Consider the following 23,809-nt stretch of genomic DNA (forward strand, 5'->3'; position numbering starts at 1 on the left):
ACTTGATCTAATAAGAATAAGCGAACCAACTAACTAGTTTCAACTTTTAAACAAAAAAAGATAAAAAATAAATAAAAAAGGCAATATAAATCTTAATTAAAATAAATAGTGCAGAGAATAATACATTAGAACCAAAGGACAGGGTTGTTATGGGTTGTTATATAAGTTAGTTCTTAGCTCTCTGGGAATGCTTGCAGGAAGAGCCAAGTCTTTAATTTTGCCTTAAAAGTGGTATGGCACGACTCCAGGCGGAGGTCTGGTGGTAGGGAATTCCAGAGGGACGGTCCCGCGGTTGATAGAGCGCGTTTTCTCAGCGAGGATTTTGCGGGCTGAGTAATCATTCTGTTTTGGTATGCACTTCTAGTCGGCTTGTCCGAAGTATGTAGTTGCAGCTTGAAGGTTAAGTTGAGTGGGGATATGCTATGAAGGGCCTTATGCATCATCATGCTGCTTTTGAACTGTATCCTGTATTTAATGGGGAGCCAGTGAAGGTGCTGGAGGATCGGGGTGATGTGGTCTCTTTTTTTGGCGTTGGTGAGAATTCTTGCTGTGGCATTCAGCACCATCTGGAGGGGTTTGGTAGAGCATGCAGGAAGTCCCAGCAGAAGTGAATTGCAATAGTCTAGTTTCGGGAGAATGATGGCTTGGAGTACTGTGCGGAAGTCTCTGTAGCGTAGAAGTGGCTTTAGTTTCTTTAAAACTTGTAATTTAAAGAAGCATTCTTTGGTGGTGTTGTTGACGAATTTATTGAGGTTGAATCTGTCATCTAATATCACACCCAGATCTCTGACTTGTGGTGAGGTGGTGTATCCTGAGATGTCTGGAGAATTGCTTGAAGTCTGCGCGGTGTGTTTTTCCGGTGCTATTATCAGGATTTCTGTTTTGTTGGTGTTCAGAACCAGGTTGAGGCTGCTTAACAGCTCGTTGATGGATGAGAGGCATTTATTCCAGAAGGCCATGGTCTTGTGTAAGGTGTCCGTTATGGGGATGATAATCTGAATGTCATCCGCGTATAGGAAATGGGTAAGCTTGAGGTTGGAGAGTAGGTGACAGAGTGGGAGAAGATAAATGTTGAAGAGGGTGGGGGAGAGTGAGGATCCTTGTGGTACTCCCAAATTGGCTTGGATGGGATGAGATTCCTTGTTATTTATTTTGACTCTGTATGTTCTGTTCTCTAGGAAGGATTTAAACCAGTTGAACGCTGCTCCTGTGATGCCGATATCTGTGAGTCGTTGTAGTAAGCTGGTGTGATTCACGGTGTCGAACGCCGCTGACAGATCCAGGAGTGCGAGGAGGCAAGGATGACCTTTTTCAAGATTGAAGATGATGGTGTCAGCTAGAGTAGTTAATAGTGATTCGGTGTTCTTATTCTTCCGGAATCCAAATTGGTTATTGGTGAGGATATTGTTGTCATCGAGGAATTCCGAAAGTTGTCGGTTAACCACTTTCTCCATAATTTTGGCTAACATAGGAAGGTTTGCTATTGGTCTGTAGTTAGCCGGATCTGTTGTGGGAAGGTTGGGTTTTTTGAGGAGAGGTTTGAGCCTTGCAGACTTGAGTTGATTGGGAACTTGGCCTTGGGCGAGAGAGCGATTAATGATATCTGCTAGTGGCTTGGCTACGATGTCAGGGATGGAGCTCAGCAGGTTTGATGGGATATGGTCCAGGGGGTGAGAAGATGGTTTTATCTTCTTGAGAATGTTTGCTATTTCCAAGGTGGACGTGGGTTCAAGGGATGTGAGCTCTGGTGTGTGAGTGTTGGGTTGAAGAGCGGGTGCTGTAGATGCTTGCGAGCTATGGAAGCTGGTGATGTTGGTGTGCGGGGGTGTCCCTTTGAGAGGGGCAACGAGAGTGGTAATTTTGTTGTCAAAGTAGTTGGCCAGCTCGTCAGCTTTTTTAAGAGCTTGGTCGTCTGGGATGCACGGACCAGGAGGTTTTGTGAGGGCTGAAACATAGGCGAAGAGTGCTCTTGAATCAAATGAGAAATGGTGTATTTTTTTGGAAAAGAATTCTTTCTTGGTTTTGTTGATTTCGGTTCTGTATGTGTTAAGACATGATTTGTAGTTGAGGAGGGATGTTTTAGTTGGGTTTTTTCGCCATTGGTTTTCTTTGCTTCTAAGCTCGTGTTTGCGAGACTTCAGCTCTGTAGTGAACCATGGCTTCCTGTTGTCTTTGTCTGGGTTGATGGTCTTTGTTTTCATGGGACATACTTGATCGGCGACCTTGTTGGTGATGTTGAACCAAGAAGCTGTGGCTGAGTTGATGTCTGTGAGGTCTAGGTTCTTTAGTTCCTTAGTCAGATGTTTGCTTAGGTGGTCTCCTGAGCACTGTTTTCTAACCGAAATGGAGATAGTTTGAGTTGTGTGGGGGGGAGGTTCAGATATCTCTAAAATAGATGTGATGATGCTGTGATCAGACCAAGGTACTGTGGAACAGGTAGGAGTGGAGTGAGATGAGAGACCTTCGTTAATAAAGATGAGGTCTAAGGTGTGACCTGCTTTGTGGGTGGGATCTTTTACTATTTGTCTGAATCCCATATGGTTGAGGGAGGAGAGAAGAGTTTTACAGTTAGAGGATTGAGGTTGGGCATCCACATGGAGGTTGAAATCTCCCAACAAGATGGCTGGTTTTCCGGAGTTCAAGTGTTTTGCTGTTAGCTCTATGATAGTGGAAGGGTTTGATTCAAGAATGCCGGGGGGAGCATAGATTAGTGCAATGATCAGATGTTTAGAGTTAAATAGCGCGAATTCTATGTTTGCTATGGAACTGGATGTCTGTAAAGTCAGGCCTAATGGTTTCTTGGTTGCTAGGAGAAGGCCTCCTCCTCTTTTTTTCTGTCTGGGTATGGATAGAATATCGTAGTTCTGGATAGGAAGCTGGTTAATAAGGGCAATGTCAGTAGGTTGTAACCAGGTTTCTGTTATGGCGCAAATATCAGGTTTTGAGTCGGATAATAGGTCATTGAGTATGGTGGTTTTCTTGGATAATGATTGCGCGTTGAACAGTGTGAGTGACAGGAGAGCCAGGCCAAGGCATTGTGTTATGGGTGTCAGCATGATGGGCCGGATTCTCTGTTGGCGGTTAAGGTGGGGGGTAGGGAGCTTAGGGGCTTTCCACCTTTGGTTGTAGATGATGGGGATGGAAAATGGATGCATGGTGGAGAGTATGAGCGGATGAGCGGAGAGGATGAGTGGGTGTGTAGACAGTTGGCAGTGGTATCCTCTAGGCTAGAGGTATCCGGGCGAGGGTGGTAGACTCCGCTCTGGGACTGTAGGTATGTCTGGGAGGGTCCGATCAATGCCTTCCCCCGGTGGGTCTCGGTGCCAGTTGTACAGACCTCGCACTGATGGAGTAGCTGGAGCAGGTAAGGAGGGTGATTTCCCGTCGCCGCGGTTGATTTAAAGGGCTCCTGGCTCTGCTGCTATTGGCAGCTGGGGACTGCTCGGGATAGCTGCTTGGCGGGTCGGAGGAGGGCTGAGGGGGCGCCTCGATTCGCGGCTCTGTGCCTCGAGGTCGGCACTGGGGGCTGCTGGGGGTAAGGGTGCGAGCAAGGCCTTCTAAAAGCGGTCGCTGCTGTATAGGGCTTATCTGGACAACCAGTAGGTAAGGATACCTAGTAGAAGGACTAGGGGACACTCCATGAAGTTAGCATGGGGCACATTTAAAACTAATCAGAGAAAGTTCTTTTTTACTCAATGCACAATTAAACTCTGGAATTTGTTGCCAGAGGATGTGGTTAGTGCAGTTAGTATAGCTGTGTTTAAAAAAGGATTGGATAAGTTCTTGGAGGAGAAGTCCATTACCTGCTATTAAGTTCACTTAGAGAATAGCCACTGCCATTAGCAATGGTTACATGGAATAGACTTAGTTTTTGGGTACTTGCCAGGTTCTTATGGCCTGGATTGGCCACTGTTGGAAACAGGATGCTGGGCTTGATGGACCCTTGGTCTGACCCAGTATGGCATTTTCTTATGTTTCTTATTCCCGACCTTTGGGATTCCCGGGAAAAAACAATCTTTTTGCAATGAACCTGCTGCCTGCAGTTTTGGTAGGGCAGCCTGCTCAGGATGTGTGCCCTCTCCTGATTCACTCTGGCTGTGGAAATGTTTACACTTCCTTTGGCAGTTTCTATGAGCGGATGGAGCAGGCTCTTAAATCAATAAGCGCCCTGCAGCGCCTCACGTCATCGCCTGAAACTGCGCGGCAGGGAGTGGGGTTTCAGCAGGAGAGGGCGGGGATGCGCGGGAGGACCTCCCCTTCCCTGGGCCGGAAGGGGCGAGAGCTGCGATCGGTCAGGGAGTGCGGTGCTGGTCGCTGGAGAGGGAGCGCCTGGGTCCTCTCGTGCTGAGCGATGTGTGCGGGGTTTGTGAGCAGGAGCGGCGCCTGGGCACTGCTGCTGCTGCTCTGTGTCCTCCTCAGGGGTAAGTCAGGGGGGGAGGGGGTGCCTGCTCCTCCTCCTCCAGCTCTGTATTCAGGCTTTCTCCTCCTGCATCCTCTACCTATTTGCCTTCCCCTTCCATAGAATAGGCAGCTTTTACCCACCTGGCTTGTCTTTTTCTTTCTTTCCTCGAGGAATGGTCTATGCAGGTTTGGATATAGTGGGTGGGGTGGATTATTTGTGAATGATAAAGTGGTGGCTTTACTGAATCCGATTGGCCTCCTCCTAGAATCGGACTCTGCCCGTGGAGAACGAGTTGCTTTCGTTCCTGGCTTTTCCTACCCTGGATCCTTCATGCCTCGCTGTGTCGTCCTGCTTCCACCCCCTTTTCGTTGGCTCTACCTCCCTCCTCCTGGCTTTTCTTACCCTGGATCCTTCATGCCTCGCTGTGTCGTCCTGCTTCCACCCCCTTTTCGTTGGCTCTACCTCCCTCCTCCTGGCTTTCTTACCCTGGATCCTTCATGCCTCGCTGTGTCGTCCTGCTTCCACCCCCTTTTCGTTGGCTCTACCTCCCTCCTCCTGGCTTTTCTTACCCTGGATCCTTCATGCCTCGCTGTGTCGTCCTGCATCCACCCCCTTTTCGTTGGCTCTACCTCCCTCCTCCTGGCTTTTCTTACCCTGGATCCTTCATGCCTCGCTGTGTCGTCCTGCATCCACCCCCTTTTCGTTGGCTCTACCTCCCCCCTCCTGGCTTTTCTTACCCTGGATCCTTCATGCCTCGCTGTGTCGTCCTGCTTCCACCCCCTTTTCGTTGGCTCTACCTCCCTCCTCCTGGCTTTTCTTACCCTGGATCCTTCATGCCTCGCTGTGTCGTCCTGCATCCACCCCCTTTTCGTTGTCTCTACCTCCCTCCTTCTGGCTTTTCTTACCCTGGATCCTTCATGCCTCGCTGTGTCGTCCTGCTTCCACCCCCTTTTCGTTGGCTCTACCTCCCTCCTCCTGGCTTTTCTTACCCTGGATCCTTCATGCCTCGCTGTGTCGTCCTGCTTCCACCCCCTTTTCGTTGGCTCTACCTCCCTCCTCCTGGCTTTTCTTACCCTGGATCCTTCATGCCTCGCTGTGTCGTCCTGCATCCACCCCCTTTTCGTTGGCTCTACCTCCCCCCTCCTGGCTTTTCTTACCCTGGATCCTTCATGCCTCGCTGTGTCGTCCTGCTTCCACCCCCTTTTCGTTGGCTCTACCTCCCTCCTCCTGGCTTTTCTTACCCTGGATCCTTCATGCCTCGCTGTGTCGTCCTGCATCCACCCCCTTTTCGTTGTCTCTACCTCCCTCCTTCTGGCTTTTCTTACCCTGGATCCTTCATGCCTCGCTGTGTCGTCCTGCTTCCACCCCCTTTTCGTTGGCTCTACCTCCCTCCTCCTGGCTTTTCTTACCCTGGATCCTTCATGGCTCGCTGTGTCGTCCTGCATCCACCCCCTTTTCGTTGGCTCTACCTCCCTCCTCCTGGCTTTTCTTACCCTGGATCCTTCATGGCTCGCTGTGTCGTCCTGCTTCCACCCCCTTTTCGTTGTCTCTACCTCCCTCCTTCTGGCTTTTCCTACCCTGGATCCTTCATGCCTCGCTGTGTCGTCCTGCATCCACCCCCTTTTCGTTGTCTCTACCTCCCTCCTTCTGGCTTTTCTTACCCTGGATCCTTCATGCCTCGCTGTGTCGTCCTGCATCCACCCCCTTTTCGTTGGCTCTACCTCCCCCATCCTGGCTTTTCTTACCCTGGATCCTTCATGCCTCGCTGTGTCCTCCTGCTTCCACCCCTTTTCGTTGGCTCTACCTCCCTCCTCCTGGCTTTTCTTACCCTGGATCCTTCATGCCTCGCTGTGTCGTCCTGCATCCACCCCCTTTTCGTTGGCTCTACCTCCCTCCTCCTGGCTTTTCTTACCCTGGATCCTTCATGCCTCGCTGTGTCGTCCTGCTTCCACCCCCTTTTCGTTGGCTCTACCTCCCTCCTCCTGGCTTTTCTTACCCTGGATCCTTCATGCCTCGCTGTGTCGTCCTGCATCCACCCCCTTTTCGTTGGCTCTACCTCCCTCCCTCCTGGCTTTTCTTACCCTGGATCCTTCATGCCTCGCTGTGTCGTCCTGCATCCATCCCCTTTTCGTTGGCTCTACCTCCCTCCTTCTGGCTTTTCTTACCCTGGATCCTTCATGGCTCGCTGTGTCGTCCTGCATCCACCCCCTTTTCGTTGGCTCTACCTCCCTCCTTCTGGCTTTTCTTACCCTGGATCCTTCATGGCTCTCTGTGTCGTCCTGCATCCACCCCCTTTTCGTTGGCTCTACCTCCCTCCTCCTGGCTTTTCCTACCCTGGATCCTTCATGCCTCACTGTATCGTCCTGCATCCACCCCCTTTTCGTTGGCTCTACCTCCCTCCTTCGGGCTTTTCTTACCCTGGATCCTTCATGGCTCGCTGTGTCGTCCTGCACCCACCCCCTTTTCGTTGGCTCTACCTCCCTCCTTCGGGCTTTTCTTACCCTGGATCCTTCATGGCTCGCTGTGTCGTCCTGCATCCGCCCCCTTTTCGTTGGCTCTACCTCCCTCCTTGCTTTTCCTACCCTGGATCCTTCATGGCTCGCTGTGTCGTCCTGCATCCACCCCCTTTTCGTTGGCTCTACCTCCCTCCTTCTGGCTTTTCCTACCCTGGATCCTTCATGGCTCGCTGTGTCGTCCTGCATCCACCCCCTTTTCGTTGGCTCTACCTCCCTCCCTCCCTCCTCCTGGCTTTTCTTACCCTGGATCCTTCATGCCTCGCTGTGTCGTCCTGCACCCACCCCCTTTTTGTTGGCTCTACCTCCCTCCTTCGGGCTTTTCTTACCCTGGATCCTTCATGGCTCGCTGTGTCGTCCTGCACCCACCCCCTTTTCGTTGGCTCTACCTCCCTCCTTTGGGCTTTTCTTACCCTGGATCCTTCATGGCTCGCTGTGTCGTCCTGCATCCACCCCCTTTTCGTTGGCTCTACCTCCCTCCTTCTGGCTTTTCTTACCCTGGATCCTTAATGGCTCGCTGTGTCGTCCTGCATCCACCCCCTTTTCGTTGGCTCTACCTCCCTCCTGGCTTTTCCTACCCTGGATCCTTCATGCCTCACTGTATCGTCCTGCATCCACCCCCTTTTCATTGGCTCTACCTCCCTCCTTCTGGCTTTTCTTACCCTGGATCCTTCATGCCTCGCTGTGTCGTCCTGCATCCACCCCCTTTTCGTTGTCTCTACCTCCCTCCTTCTGGCTTTTCCTACCCTGGATCCTTCATGCCTCGCTGTGTCGTCCTGCATCCACCCCCTTTTCGTTGTCTCTACCTCCCTCCTTCTGGCTTTTCCTATCCTGGATCCTTCATGGCTCGCTGTGTCGTCCTGCATCCACCCCCTTTTTGTTGGCTCTACCTCCCTCCTTCGGGCTTTTCTTACCCTGGATCCTTCATGCCTCGCTGTGTCGTCCTGCATCCACCCCCTTTTCGTTGGCTCTGCCTCCCTCCTATCAGCAGCAGGGAGCATGGGGTTAACGAAACTCCTGGGACTGCTCAGTCTGCAGGAATCTGTGGAATTCAAATCTTAAGGCTGGCCAAGGGGCCAGAGGCTCCTGCCTTTTATTATTTGTGAGATACTGCAGGTTACCTTCCTCCCTGCAAGTACAAATGCCCCCCCCTCGTGGGGGAAAAGGAGGAATGTGCTGCAGGATGTGCATGAATGCCCCGGGAGCAGGGGGTGTAAGCCCCCATCGTGCCATGGCTAGGGGGGCACATGGGTTACTTCTGTTTCCAGACTCGTGATGGAAGCAGGGTAGGACCTCCCAGATTGTGAAGGGTTTTTAGGTGGGGAGAAGCTCGGGGCCTGTAAATGACCGCAGCTGGAAACTTGTTAACATTTCCTTGGGCCTGTGCCACTCTTACTCACCGGAACTTTTTTTTCTTTCCTTGGAGGGGGAATCCCCACGTTTTAGGTGATTTCATGGATTCGTTCAGTAACTAGGTCAGGATTAGCCTCTTGCATTCCCCTGGCATGCCATGAATCAGAGGAATGAGGCTTTGAGCTTTCGCTCTGAAAAGGTAGTGCCTTGGAAACTGCTGTGTGCAGGAAGTAGTGCTGCCCCCATCCTGAAATGGTTGCATGCATTTCCTTGCTACCCTACAATTAGGGAGCGTGTTGGGAGCTTACTGGAAAGGTGGTGTGTGTAACTCTGAATTCTTGGTTGGTTCAGTCACCTAGGGCTGGATTTACTAAACTTCCTAACTGCCCTCCCCCATCATAAACTGAGAGGTCATGATATAACATAAGTTAAAAAAAAAAAGTGATAGATTTCAGTGCCCGCTTTTCTGTACTCAAGGGCTAAAAATGTGAACCCCTTAAACGGTAAGCTAGGGGTATACTAATGCGTCTGGAGGTTAGAAAACAAGTAAACATGATTTGGGCAGAAACCTCAGGAACAGGACCCCCCACATCACAAACTCCAGATTCAATCCCAGAAACTTTTCTCCACCTCTGAACAACGTTTACATTTGCAGGAGTAAAGCCTATGTAATCTCTTCATCTGGGAGTAATAGCTAATACCATGATCTGTGCTTAATCAAACAAACAAATAATAAGCATGGGATTTGCTGATTTGTAAAGTTAGGTGCACAGCGGTGCATTAACCTGTGCTTGCTGCGGAGTGCACCTGAGTAAAATGGACGTATTGTATCATAGGCAGTGCTGGCAGCGCCTGTCATCAAGGATTGCTCCATGAAGAGTTCACATACAATGATAACATTTTACTGAAAATTACATGAGGCAACTTTCTACAGGGCTCTTTTTTTTTCTGTTTGTTTTTTGTTTGTTTTTAATGAGCATTAAATGAGCATTTCTCTAAGCCAGGGTCACCTGTGGTCACCTGCCCCAGACAAGCAGGTCTTGAGCTGTTGGCTGTGCAAAGCTTAGGAGTAGCGGCAGAGATGGTGTAGCTAGCACTACCTCTCATATTTGGGGTTGAGGTTTTTGGTTAAACAAAACGCAGCAACTTAGAAAGATGGGGTTCTCGGTATACTGTGGTACTAAGGCTTACAATTTCGGGTATTTTTTTCTGTAGGCTTCTATGACTTTTTTTTATCTTTCTAGATGTAATAATTTGACAATGATTCAATGAGACCTTTGTCAAAAAGTATTGGTACATGAAGAATGCACACAGTGATAATGCTTTTGTGAAAATTAGACCTGGCAGGTCTCTCGAGGGGGATTTTGTTTTGTTTTTTCCCCCCATATTTTGATATTTTGCATTTCATGGGCTGTATGAGGTATCTTCCATTGTGTATCATACATGTGTGAAACAAAACATAATATGTTTGCAGTAGGATTTTTTTTTTCTGAAACCTGCCAACAAGAATTGGAGAGGAAGTGTTGCTTAGTGGTTAGAGCAGTGGGATTTGAACCCTGGCTTCCTTGGTTTGTAACAAATGTGCAATGGTGGGTCCTGTTGCCTGGGTCCACCATGGGCTTAAAGAGCCAGAAAGTGTGAAATTCCCTTCTGGGGGCCTTAGGGGCCCCCTGCCCACCCTCCTGCTCCCTTTCGAGGTAGCCCCATATAGAAAAAAAAGTAAAATAGCTAAAAAAAAATCTCATGTGGTCATGCTCAGCCCCCTCGAGACCCCCAGCCTCTTAGAAATGCCAATTAGTGCCTGGGGATCTAGTGTGGACCCCCACACACACACACACACACACATCTTAACTTGAAGTCCTTGGTGATCTAGGGCGCCCCCTAGGCTCTGGGCCAGACAACGGCACGGACTACCCTTTGCCCCTATCATGTGCCAGGATAAGGCTCAGAGTAGGAAAAATGCCAGAGATATTCGAAGGTAGAGTTAAGCTCTGAAAAGAAAGGAACGAGGAAAAAGTGAAAATGAACTTCCCAGTCGTACATGGGAAGAACTATTGAAAAACTTATTCACTTCTGCCAAATAGATTCTGCAGCCTACAGAGAAAATATCAGATCTTTTAATGCATAAAATCATATTTTCATACATCTTTCAGATTTTCAGTCGTGAGTAGCTTTTATTAATGAGCATATAGGGAGTTGAATTTTGCAACAACAAACTTGGCAGAAAATTCTGTATGGTCTTGCTTGTCATGTTTATGGCAATAATCTGCCCTAAGTATAGCTGCATGACTTTCTTTTCCCGGAGGCGCTATGCCCACATTACCCCTCTTCTGAAGTCACTGCAATGGCTCCCGCATACAGTTCAAGGTCCTCTTTCTCACTCTGCAGCACCTCACTACCTCTCCTCTCTGATCTCTCTCTCTCTGCACCCCTCCTCGTGTGCCCCTCTCCTCTCTACTGATTCCTGACTCCCTGCTTTCCACCTGGCTGCGCCCTGTGCTTGGAATGGACTCCCTGAGCTGGTGCCTCATGCTCCCCCTCGCTCACCATGCTTAAATCCCATCTAAATCCTGTTTTTAGTTGTTTTTAAGTTTTTTTTAACTGATTAATCTATCACTCTACAGTTGTTATCGTTTAAAATCTTTCCTGTCTTCCATCTCCCATGTTTTTCGCTTCCTGTTTAATGTAACTTTACCTTCTACTTGTTAATTGGTTTCCCCTGTTTATTGTAAACCGGTACGATAAGACCTCGTCTTGAGTATCGGTATAGTAAAAGAATTTAAATAAAATAAATCTAAAGACCCACCTTTTTCAAACCACTTTTAAATCTCATGCCTGATCATCTGTCTGCTTTTAGTCTTGTTGTTTTCTTTTCTTTTTAACCATTGTTTTGATTACATTTTAGTATATAAAATATTTTAAATTACAAAATCCTCAAGTCTCTCTTGTCCTTTGTCTTATTAGATTGTAAGCTCTATAGAGCAGGGACTGTCTTGTGTGTGTCATGTAGCCTACAAAAATACTTAGTAGTAATAAGAGACTAATTTTTATTGGGGAAATATTTTTCATGCTGTAAAGAATTCATGGAGAATGCTTATACTGATACATTTATAATTTCCATAACATTTTGCTTGAATGATAGACACAATGTTGTGGCATGTGACCTATGCATTTGCTTTTTCATATTGCACTTCATGGAGAATTGCTCCAAGGCTGCAGAATATGTTTGGTAAAAGTGATTGGAAGAACTTTGACAAACTTTTAATGTAGAAAAGTAAAGTCCTTATGGTAACACATGTGGTGCTTACTTTTTCCTAGTTCCTCTCTTTTGAGAGCTTAACTCTACTTCAACAAATAACACTGGCATTTTTCCTAGTCTGAACCTTATAATTGTTCAGTTAAATTGCCAAGGATTAATAATATATAATTTTTATGCTCTCATTTGGCTTTTCTCACTAATATAGTGAGCGATTCCTGCTTAGTGTGACTGCACCCAATTTGTATTTGTTTTATATTCAAACTTTTTATCGGAACAGCTTCTCGGGCATAGTACAGAAGATTGGCACATAGCTGCGTTTTGTTTTTTTTTTTTTAATTGCCTCTTGTGTTCTAAAAAAAGAACTTTAAATGATCCTCGGGCTCGATAGCTTAAAAAACCTGTTTTACCACTGTGTAATGCCTACTGGTATGTGTGTATTATATACAGAAACAAAGCAGCCTCTCTGGAGGCGGGGCTGAGGGCCAGCTAGGAAGGAGCTCCTTACCTCCTCTCATTTGCATGGCCTGTGTTAATAACTCCTGCTATCTTTATCTTGATATCTCTGTTTGCCTCTCGCATACTTCCTCCCTCTTCCACATTCCTGAGCACAATACTACCATAGGAACATTTCATCCATTTTAAATCCATGTATATTCTGCCCTCTCTGGACAAGCAGATTCAGATCATTATTTTAATTCCTGTTGCATTCCTTAGGCCCCACCAGATCTGTTTTTTTGTCTAATTTTTCTAGCTGTGGCCTCACCTTTTTCTTTGCCATTTGTTATGATGCCTCTCTGTCTGGCCTTCCTATGGCTGTACATGCACGCTCCTGTTTTGTTCCCGTATCTGGCTTGCTCCCTCCTGAGACGGGTTGGGAATATTAATTCAGCACCTGACAGAGGCTTGTTATTTCCACTTGTACACTGTATTATATGCACACACACACACACACACACACATGCACCTCTACGGCGTCAGTGCAAAGGTCTGATGAGGCCAGCATCCTGCCTTCAGCAGTGCTCAGTCTCTGCTCCCTCCTGAGATGGGTTGGGAATATTAATTCAGCACATGACAGAGGCTTGTTATTTCCACTTGTACACTGTATTATATGCACACACACACACATGCACCTCTACGGCGTCAGTGCAAAGGTCTGAGACCAGCATCCTGCCTTCAGCAGTGCTCAGTCTCTGCTCCCTCCTGAGATGGGTTGGGAATATTAATTCAGCACCTGACAGAGGCTTGTTATTTCCACTTGTACACTGTATTATATGCACACACACACACACACATGCACCTCTACGGCGTCAGTGCAAAGGTCTGAGACCAGCATCCTGCCTTCAGCAGTGGTCAGTCTCTGCTCCCTCCTGAGATGGGTTGGGAATATTAATTCAGCACCTGACAGAGACTTGTTATTTCCACTTGTACACTGTATTATATGCACACACACACACACACATGCACCTCTACGGCGTCAGTGCAAAGGTCTGATGAGGCCAGCATCCTGCCTTCAGCAGTGGTCAGTCTCTGCTCCCTCCTGAGATGGGTTGGGAATATTAATTCAGCACCTGACAGAGGCTTGTTATTTCCACTTGTACACTGTATTATATGCACACACACACACATGCACCTCTACGGCGTCAGTGCAAAGGTCTGAGGCCAGCATCCTGCCTTCAGCAGTGGTCAGTCTCAGAAAGTCTCTGCTCACACCCTGAGATGTGTGCTGGCTCTCCCTAAGTCTCCTGCACTTTTCCACCCTTTTTAAAACCCAGCTATGCTAGTTTCCTTGACACCCTGAGACGTGTGCTGGCTCTCCCTAAGTCTCCTGCACTTTTCCCTTTTTAAACCCAGCTATGCTAGTTTCCTTGACAACAAATTTTGCAGCTTAATTCTGCACGGAGTGAAAAAATACTTTCTCCAATTTGTTTTGTAATATACAGAATTGAGGTACTCGCCTCCTTGGATTTTATTTTTATTTATTTAAAATCTTTTCATATACCGATTCTCAAGATAAATATCTTATCGTACCGGTTTACAGCAAAACAGGGATAACCAGTTATATAGTAGAAAGTTACAAAAAAACAGGGTGATGCATTCGGGACAACTAAGAGAGAGAAAGAGTTAGCTTAACATTAACGCTACTATAAAGTAGATTAGGTAACGGTGTATGCTAGTAACTGGGCCAAAGACCTAGGAGGTACTCAGAGTAGTTCTCAGAGAGAACAATTTTTTTAGATCAAATATTGTTTGTTGTATGGCTAGCTGCTTTTGTATCTTATTCTTCTGGCGTGCTATGTCGGAGAAGGTCCATCCAGCCCAGCATCCTGTGTCTGATGCTGGACAGTCCAGTGGATCCCAAACATAGACTTAGGAAGGTCCCCGCGTCCTGCCAGGCTTTTCTTTAGTCTGCCTGGCTAATCCTGTTATGGACGCTTCCTGCAGGAACTTGTCCAGAGCACTTTTAAATCCCGCTATGCTCGTCGCCGTGACCATGTCTTCCGGCACTAGATTCCACGTTTGAGTGAAAAAGGCCTTTCTAGGATCAGCTTTACGTCTGCTGATTCTTTCATTGGGTGCCCTTGTTTTTATAATTATCCGAAGGGGTAACTAACCGTCCCTTTTGTTTTTACCTCTTCCACCCCACTCATGATTTTACAAACCTCTGTCCTGTCCCCTCTCAGCTGTGTCTTTTTTTTTTTTTTTTTCTTTGCCTGAGGTAGAAACTAAAGGGCCTGCTTACTAAAGCTGTCACCCATCTTCTGTCTGTAGGGAAAAATGCATAATAAATAAGGTCCTTAGGTTGTAAGCCGCCTCGGCAGCTGACTGAAACTTGCTTTGACATGGCTGACCAGACACCACAAGACGAGAGAAATCTAATTCAGTTTTCCTAACCCGTGTTGCCTCTCATCATAGGAGAGCTGTTCTGTACCCTTTATAAATTTAGTCTTCCTCCTCTGCACCTATTCTAGTTCCACTGTCTGTTTTGTTTTGTTTTTTTTGAGATGGGGTGAGCAGAACTGCACCCAATGTTCAAGGTGAGGTCATATCATGGATTGACACAGAGGCGATATGGTATTTATTCTCTTTCTTTTCAGATTGCCTAACACATTTGCTTTTTTTTTTTTGATGACCGCAGCACACAGAGTTGAGGATTTGTTTATTTCCAAATTTTCCACAACGCACATACAGGGAGAACCAACACGAGCTTCCCAAAGAGTGCTTGAGGAAACTATCATCAGTATGCCAGCGCCCCACCTCCACAGCCTGATCAAACGGGAAGGTAGACTGTAGTCGCCTTACTTCCACTGTCTACTGGCTACTGCCCCCACTTTGAACACTCACATTAAACCAGGCAGTTACCATTAAAATCCATAATTTTTTTCAAAATCTGCAAGCAACCCAGTCTAATCATAAACCACACCTCCATACGGTTTCAGCATAGCCATCCCCTACTATATGAAGGTGCCTCATGCCAAACCTAACCCCTACCTCCCCTGCAGCATCACCAACCATAATGAAGACTGACCAGACTCCCCAATCTACTCCTAAATCACACGGACATAGGAGCCCCCAAGGAACCCTTGCTTCCAAGAGAATCTCCAATGCATCCCTCAGGCAAAATGGCCACACAAGATGAACCTCTACATGACCTCCAGACAACCCTACAGGTATCTTGTGCCTAACAGAAACATGGGCCCAGGATGCAAATGCCCCCCTAGTTTATACAAATCTGCCCTCAGGGCTATCCCTGTGTCCGTATCTTGTGCAGAAATAAGAGATGGAGGGGGTGTCATTAGGATTCTCTCTCTCTCTCTCTCTCTCTCTCTCTCTCTCTCTCTCTCTCTCTCTCTCTCTCTCTCTCTCTCTCTCTCTCTCTCTCGAACTCAAAGGAATTGAATCCATCTTCAGGTGGGTACCAATCCCAAATTGGGGGGGTTGGGTTTCTTGGTATATTCTTTCTTCTGCCGGGCGAATCGCAGCTTCGGCACCGCCCCGCTGACCAACGCAGCCCGCAACGATCGCCCTGCTCGCCGCTGACCACGTGGGCCCCCCCCCCTCCCGACGGCTTTACCCAGCGCACAGCCCCAATCGGAAGCCAGAAGTCACAAACCGGAACTGACGCACAAGGAGGTAAAAGCCCTTTAAATCCGGGCTCCCTCCGGCGCCGCGTGCAAGAAGGAGCGCAACTAAGGGGCCTGCCCCTTTGTTTTGCCCCAGTAAACTCTTTGATTAACCTAATACTTATGGTAACGTCTCTTGCATCCCTCCTTCTCTGATCTTTAAAGCTATCTTGAGTTTACTATACCCTTTCTTTCCCATCCCCTCTCTCCACCCCCTTCGGCAACCAAGCATTTCCCACACTCTACAATCTCTGGTACACCCCTTCCAACATCCCTCACTGGCCTACCTTAAGGATCTTATCTCCCCTCACCCACTTTTCCACACGCCTCTATCCCTCCCTCTGCCAACCCCCCCCTCTCCTCCCTTCATTTTTAAAGCAGTTTCATCACTTTTCCTTCCGCGCCCAACTCAACACCACTCTCATCAATTGCACTCAATCTCTTTAACACCTCCTCTCCTACTAACATGCATCAATACCGAATACCCATTATCAAACACAGTAAGTACAGGCACTCCATCCTCCTCCCCCCCCCCCCCCCCCCCCCCCCCCCCCACGGCAATACTCACACCTCAAACCCATCCTACCTACCATGACCCCCCCCCCCCCACTCTCTCAGATAATCGGCCTCACTGCTATCACGCTTATCCTTCTCAATGCACAATCACTGAACAAAACTCCCATCCTCCACGACCTACTCATAGACGAGGACCCAGACATCTGCGCAATAACTGAAACTTGGCTCAAGGAAACTGACACCGTCCTCCTTAATCAACTCCCTAACAAAACATACGACATCTTCTCTATCCCCAGGCCTAAGAAGAAAGGAGGTGGCATCCTACTATCCATAAAAAACGTATTTAACTTGATTCTTCACCCTATCGCCACGCTGCCCAAAATTGAAATAGGCCTTTTCAAATCCCCTGCCCTACAAATTTGCCTAACATACGCCCCCCCCCCCCCCCCCCCCCCCCCCGGAACCCTCGATAGCAATCCTTCAGCTCTCATTGAATACATTGCTAAAAACATCTCCATTGATACTCCAGCTATCATCCTAGGCGACTTCAACTTACATGTTGACAGCTTTCCTCAAACTTCCTCATGCAACTTAATCCTTGATTCCTTAAATGCCCTAGGCTTCAAACAGTCCATAAACCTTCCAACCCACAAAGCGGGCCATACTCTCGATCTTCTTTTCACCAATTCCCAGATACAGACTGACCTGCCATGCTGCACTCATGCCTTGGTCTGACCATCGCCTTATTAGAGCCTCCTGCTCTATAACGAAACCCCCCTGCCTACCTAACACAAACAAGATTACACACTACAGGAAAAACTGTAGTAGAGATGACCTCATCTCAGCGATATCTAATAAATTAAATGGCCTAGACCTTTCAAACGCTGACACAGCGCTTGCATCTTGGCATGACATTACCAACACAATTTCCAATGATATATGCCCTCTACAATCTAGACAAATCCACCCACAGGATAATAAAAAGAAAGAATCCATGGTATACACAAGAATTAAACCTGAAACAACACCTCAGGAAAACTGAAAAGGCCTGGCGCAATGATCCATCCCCTTCACGCCTGGCCCAGTTCAAATCATCCTTACATCACTACAGTGAAAAATTAAATAAGGCCAAAAGAGATCACTACGCCTCCAAAATACATCAATTCCAATTCAACCCAAGAGCCATATATGACTGTTGCTTCACTCACCAAGTCAGCACCCCCTGACATTCCCGAAGAAGTAGCTAAAACCAAATGCGAAGAGCTCGCTACATTCTTTCAAAACAAAATCAACAAGCTGCTGACTCACTTCCCCACCCCCTCCTCTCCTACACAATCTCACTAAGAACTTAACCAAAACCTCCCCAGAAACCTATCTAAAGGCCTCTCCACACTAGAATGCACCACTGCCCTTGAAATAGAATCATTCATCAAGAAAGCCAGCCCCTCCTCCCACCCCTCAGACACGATCCCCACCAAACTCCTCCTATCCATTCCTAATCTAATTGCAAAACCTATAGCCAACATTATCAACTCATCCATCAGTTCAAGTCATGTTCCTGACCCTCTTAAGCAAGCTATTGTCAAGCCTATATTGAAGAAGCCGAAGCTTGACCCCCACCGATCTGTCCAACTACTGCCCCATCTCAAACCTTCCGTTTATCTCTAAACTTCTCGAAAAAATGATCAACAAACAACTCACAGAATATCTCGAGGATAATCAAATTCTCGCCTCTTCACAGTACGGTTTCCAGAAATTCCATAGTACGGAGACCCTCCTTCTCTCCCTCTCTGACCATCTTATGAAAGGTTTTGACAAAGGGCAATCATACATTCTTGCCTTTCTAGACATCTCTGCAGCATTTGATACCATCAGCCATAGTATTCTCCTTCAACGACTATCCGAAATCAGAATAACTGGAGCCGCCCTCAATTGGTTCAAATCCAGCTCGGCAATCGTAATTTCAGAATCAAAATAGGAAACCAAAGCTATTCCCCTTGATCAAGGAGTCCCACAAGGCTCATCCCTGTCCTCTACCCTTTTCAACATCTACATCCTACCCCTCTGTCATCTTCTATCCAGTCTCAAGCTTCCTCATTACATCTATGCCAATGATGTACAGATACTTATTCCCGTATCTGACACACTCCCGAATGCCATGAACATCTGGAATTCCACGCTTATATCAATTAACAAGCTCCTAACTACTATCCACCTTGCCCTGAACACTGCGAAAACCAAAATCATGCTAATCTCACCCCAAAGTCACGCCAATCCTATCCAGTTCTCCCAACAAGTCAGAGATCTATGGGTCATTCTTGACAACCACATCAACCTAAAGAAATTCATCAGCCATACTCTAAGAGATGGTTTCTTTAAACTTCAAACCCTAAAAAAACTGAAACCCCTACTACACCCCCCTGATTTCCGTACAGTACTTCAAACGACGATTTTTTCCAAACTTGACAACTGTAACTCCCTCCTCCTAGGTTTACCTAAAAACTCTATCCAGCCCTTACAAATACTTTAAAACACAGCTGCCCGGATCCTCACCAATACACACAGAAACAAACACATAACACCTGTACTAAAGGATCTACACTGGCTCCCTATTACATCGCGCATCCAATACAAGACCCTCTCTGTACAAGGCCCTGTACAATCCAGAAATGAACTGGCTCAATGACTCCCTTAGATTCCACCAGGCTACTAAACCCACCAGACACCAACACCTTGCTACTATGCAGACCTTCTCCCCCAAAGTCATCAAACTGGCCTCCACCAGAGCACGTTAGCTCTTGGTAGCTGGGCCCGCCCTTTGGAATTCAATGCCAGTAGAGTTACGCCAGGAGGACTGCCAAAAAACATTCAAACTTAAGACGTGGCTCTTCACAAAAGCATACACCTAATACCAATCAGCCCACACTTCAGCCACGCTCCTGCCCTCTCCAGCCCTCCCTCCTCCCCTAACAACTCCAATCTCTTTTAAATTTCCCCCCCCCCCCCAGCTAATCTCCACAGCCTTCTCAGCCAAATCCGTCCGTTCCTCTCCATTTGTTTACACCAAGCTCGCTGGAATGTATTCAACACTTATCTTTTGCCTTTACTGTTATCCCTTCTGAATCCTCCTTAGCTCCAGTAACTTATATAATTTCTCAGTCCTTTCATTTGTATATAATTTTACAGTTTTATTCATTTAATCCCTGTAATCTTCCCCATCCCCTCTTACCAGTTGATGTTTAATTTACCCACTACTGTTCTATGTCAAACGCTTTCCAAGCGTATGTTTTATTCTTTGTTACGCTGTAAACCGATGTGATATCCTTGATGAATGTCGGTATATAAAAGTCTATAAATAAATAACTTGGGAACTCAAAGGAATTGAATCCATCTTCAGGTGGGTACCAATCCCAAATGGGGGGTTTTCTTGGTATATTGCATCCATATCTGCTTATCAGAATTGGCTCGTTTATACCATTGGGCATAGATAAAGCCCTGCATAACCCTAGCATTAATATCTGAGAGAATATTCTAGGGTGGTCCAAGATTCATCCTAGGTAGCTTCAACATTCATGTTGATGAGCCACACTTGAGAGTCCATACAAGAATTTCTGACCTCATTAAAAATTGTAGGCCTAAGTCAGTTGGTCAACAAGCCAAACAGTGTTGCAGGCCGTGCACCACGCCATCACTTGGAACAAAGCCATAGGAGGAAACGCGGCGAAAAACGAAGAAAACAAACCCGCGAAACGCGACAAGGCCCGCCCTCAACCAGAAGCCAGCCAACCAGCTACAGCCCGGCTAGGCTTTAACTGCACACCCTACTAGGCGTCACGCGCCGAGCGTCGCGCGCCGAAGGAGCACGACAAAGGGGCCTGCCCCTTTGTGTGCCCCTTCGTGCGCACCTGAATAGCAGCAGAACCACGATTCTCGTATTGGCAGCCATTATACTCCTCCTGCCCCACCATCCCACGATACTCCCTCAGCCCAGGTCGGCCTCCCTGCGCAGTCGGCGTCGGCCCCTGGAATCTCGCAACTAAGGGGCCATAGAAGCAACCGTCGCTACTTTCCATCAACTACCCCACCCTCTCCTCATAAGCGCTAACCCATTCCAGCTTCTATCCTTTACCCAGCCACTCCAGCATTCATCCAGTCACCCCAGCATCCAGCCTCTCCAGCATCCAGCATTCATCCAGCCTCTCCAGCATCCAGCATTCATTCAGTCACCCCAGCATCCAGCCTCTCCAGCATCCAGCATTCATTCAGTCACCCCAGCATCCAGCCTCTCCAGCATCCAGCATTCATTCAGTCACCCCAGCATCCAGCCTCTCCAGCATCCAGCATTCATCCAGCCTCTCCAGCATCCAGCATTCATCCAGCCTCTCCAGCATCCAGCATTCATCCAGTCACCCCAGCATCCAGCCTCTCCAGCATCCAGCATTCATCCAGTCACCCCAGCATCCAGCCTCTCCAGCATCCAGCATTCATCCAGTCACCCCAGCATCCAGCCTCTCCAGCATCCAGCATTCATCCAGCCTCTCCAGCATCCAGCATTCATTCAGTCACCCCAGCATCCAGCCTCTCCAGCATCCAGCATTCATCCAGCCTCTCCAGCATCCAGCATTCATCCAGCCTCTCCAGCATCTAGCATTCATTCAGTCACCCCAGCATCCAGCCTCTCCAGCATCTAGCATTCATTCAGTCACCCCAGCATCCAGCCTCTCCAGCATCTAGCATTCATTCAGTCACCCCAGCATCCAGCCTCTCCAGCATCTAGCATTCATTCAGTCACCCCAGCATCCAGCCTCTCCAGCATCCAGCATTCATCCAGCCACTCCAGCATCCAGCATCAACCTACATCCAAAAAAGACATTAACATGCTACAAACCTTCTCCATTCCGATTATCCCTCGCTCAATCCCCATCAGAGCTAACGCACCATTACTCAATCTACGCTCAAAGAGATCTCTGATTCCAATCATGATCTCCCCAATAACACAATTCCTAGGTCTATCCTTAATAACCTTAAGCCTTCTAAACTCACAGTCACTCTCAAAAAAATCTCACTTGCTCAACGACCATCTCCTAGACTCTCAACCGGACATTTGTGCCATTACCGAAACATGGCTGAAAAACACTGATACAGCCATAATCAACCAACTACCAATACAACAATATGACGTCTTCTCTATCCCCAGACCTAAAAAAAGAGGGGGTGGAATAATGTTAATCACAAAAAAAGAATTAAGACTAACTCAACAAGCCTTCAAATCTACGACTAAATTAGAAATCGGATTATTCAAATCCTCCCAACTCCAAATCTGCCTTATTTACGCCCCCCCAGGGCTCCTAGAAGCCGACCCCTCTCCACTCATCGAAATTATAGCCAAACATATCGACTCCATCTTACCCGCTATCATTTTAGGAGATTTCAACATCCATGTTGATTCTCCCTCCCCATCTTCCAATTGCGAAGCCCTACTTTCCTCCTTCCAGGCTATGGGATTCAATCAAATCATAAATAATCCCACCCACAAGGCAGGCCACACGCTTGACCTGATATTCACTAATGAAACCATCTCGCCCATCTCCCCACCTTCCTGCTCCCCCATCCCCTGGTCAGACCACTCGTTGATAGTTACAAAACTAGCCATTAATCAAAAACAGACCCCTGTTGCTTCCAAATCCTCCATCCAATTCAGGAAACCTTGTTCAATGGACGCACTCAACAACAGCCTTGCCAAAGACCTATCCAAACTGGACTTCACAGATGCTGATACCGCAATTAATTCCTGGCAAACAATCACACACGCAGTAGCAAACTCAATTTGCCCATTATCCTCAAAAATTATCAACCCAGCACGCTCGAACAAAAAACCCTGGTTCTCTACGGAATTAAGAAAACTCAAACAAGACCTACAACACAAGGAACTACGCTGGCGGAAAGACCCCTCCCCCACATCATTGGCTACTTACAAAACAGCAATGAGTTTCTACAGAACATCGATCACCCGCACCAAACGAGATTTTTATGCCAAAAAAATACACTGTTTCCTATACGACCCGAAAACGCTCTTCTCATATGTGGCAGCCCTCACCACTCCCACTTCCCCTACCTTCTCAGAAGAAGAAGCCCAAAACAAATCTACAGAGTTGGCGATTTTCTTTGACAACAAAGTCAAAAACCTACTTGGCCCACTGGCAACATCCAACAAATCATCAATAGCCTTACAACCCCCCAGCCAAACTCCTAGCCAAAATCCATCCTCTACTATTCTTAAACAGACGCTAGTATCTCTTGAACCTACATCATCCCTGGAAATAGAATCGATTATCAAGAAAATGAAACCCTCATCTCACCCTCTAGACCAAATACCAACCAAACTTCTCCTCACCATTCCTAACACCATTGCCAGATCTCTGGCAGACATCATAAATTGTTCCCTCAATCAAGGATCTGTCCCTGACTCCTTAAAAATTGCTTCGCTGAAACCCTTACTAAAAAAACCCAATCTGGACCCAGCCAACCCAGCAAATTTCCGCCCCATCGCAAACCTACCTTTTATAGCTAAAATAATGGAAAAACTTGTCAACTTCCGTCTCACTGACTACTTGGACTCCCACAATATCTTATACCCTTCTCAATTCGGTTTCAGGAAACGCCTAAACACAGAATCCCTCCTTCTTTCTTTAACGGACACCATCCTGATGGGCCTTGACAAGGGACAATCTTACCTCCTAGCCCTACTCGATATTTCTGCGGCGTTTGACACGGTAAATCACGACATCCTCATCAGCCGTCTAATGGAAATAGGCATCTCTGGCTCTGCACTGCTCTGGTTTAAATCCTTTCTGAACAACAGGCACTACAAAGTTAAAATAAACGACAAAGAATCCCACCCCGTCCCATCAAAACAAGGAGTACCACAGGGCTCTTCTCTGTCCCCTACCCTGTTTAACATATACCTACTTCCTTTATGCCAGCTGCTCAATAGCCTCAACCTCACCCATTTTATATACGCAGACGATGTGCAAATCATAATCCCCATCTCGGACCCCATCTCCTCAACTCTAAATTTCTGGAACGACTGCCTACATGCCATCAACCAGCTTCTCACGAATCTCAACCTGGTCCTAAATACGTCCAAAACGGAACTCCTGGTTATCTCCCCTAACGATAACCACCCCTTCACTAATAACACAATAACCCCACTAGCAAGCCATGTCAGAGACCTTGGGGCCACCCTTGACTCCAGAATGAATTTCAAAAAATTCATTAACGCTACAACTAAAGAATGTTTCTTCAAGCTACAGGTCCTGAAGCATCTAAGACCGCTCTTACACTTCCAGGATTTCCGTTCTGTGCTTCAAGCAATACTGTTTTCAAAGATTGACTATTGCAACGCTCTTCTACTCGGTCTCCCCGCCTCTTCGACCAAACCTCTACAGATGCTGCAAAACGCAGCAGCCAGGATCCTTACAAACACACGGCGCAAGGACCACATCACACCTATCCTAAAAATCTTACATTGGCTTCCTATTCAACATAGAATACTGTTCAAAGCTCTCACTATCATCCACAAATCGGTCTACCAACAATCCTCTCTCCAACTCACCTTCCCTCTGGAACTACTTACATCTTCAAG

The 23,809-nt window shown here is 47.2% G+C and overlaps 1 protein-coding gene across 1 annotated transcript in view; it reads left to right on the forward strand.

Moving 5' to 3' along the window:
- Positions 1-4,233: 4,233 nt before the first annotated feature.
- Positions 4,234-23,809, forward strand: part of NECTIN2 (nectin cell adhesion molecule 2) — a 126,189-nt gene continuing 106,613 nt past the window's right edge. Inside the window, 1 exon segment of the mRNA XM_029576033.1 lies at positions 4,234-4,421. Within this exon segment, the coding sequence (XP_029431893.1) occupies positions 4,352-4,421 (70 nt within the window). The 5' untranslated portion in view covers positions 4,234-4,351.

The sequence above is a fragment of the Rhinatrema bivittatum genome, chromosome 14, assembly GCF_901001135.1.
Source record: "Rhinatrema bivittatum chromosome 14, aRhiBiv1.1, whole genome shotgun sequence".
NCBI classification, from domain to species: Eukaryota; Metazoa; Chordata; class Amphibia; order Gymnophiona; family Rhinatrematidae; genus Rhinatrema; species Rhinatrema bivittatum.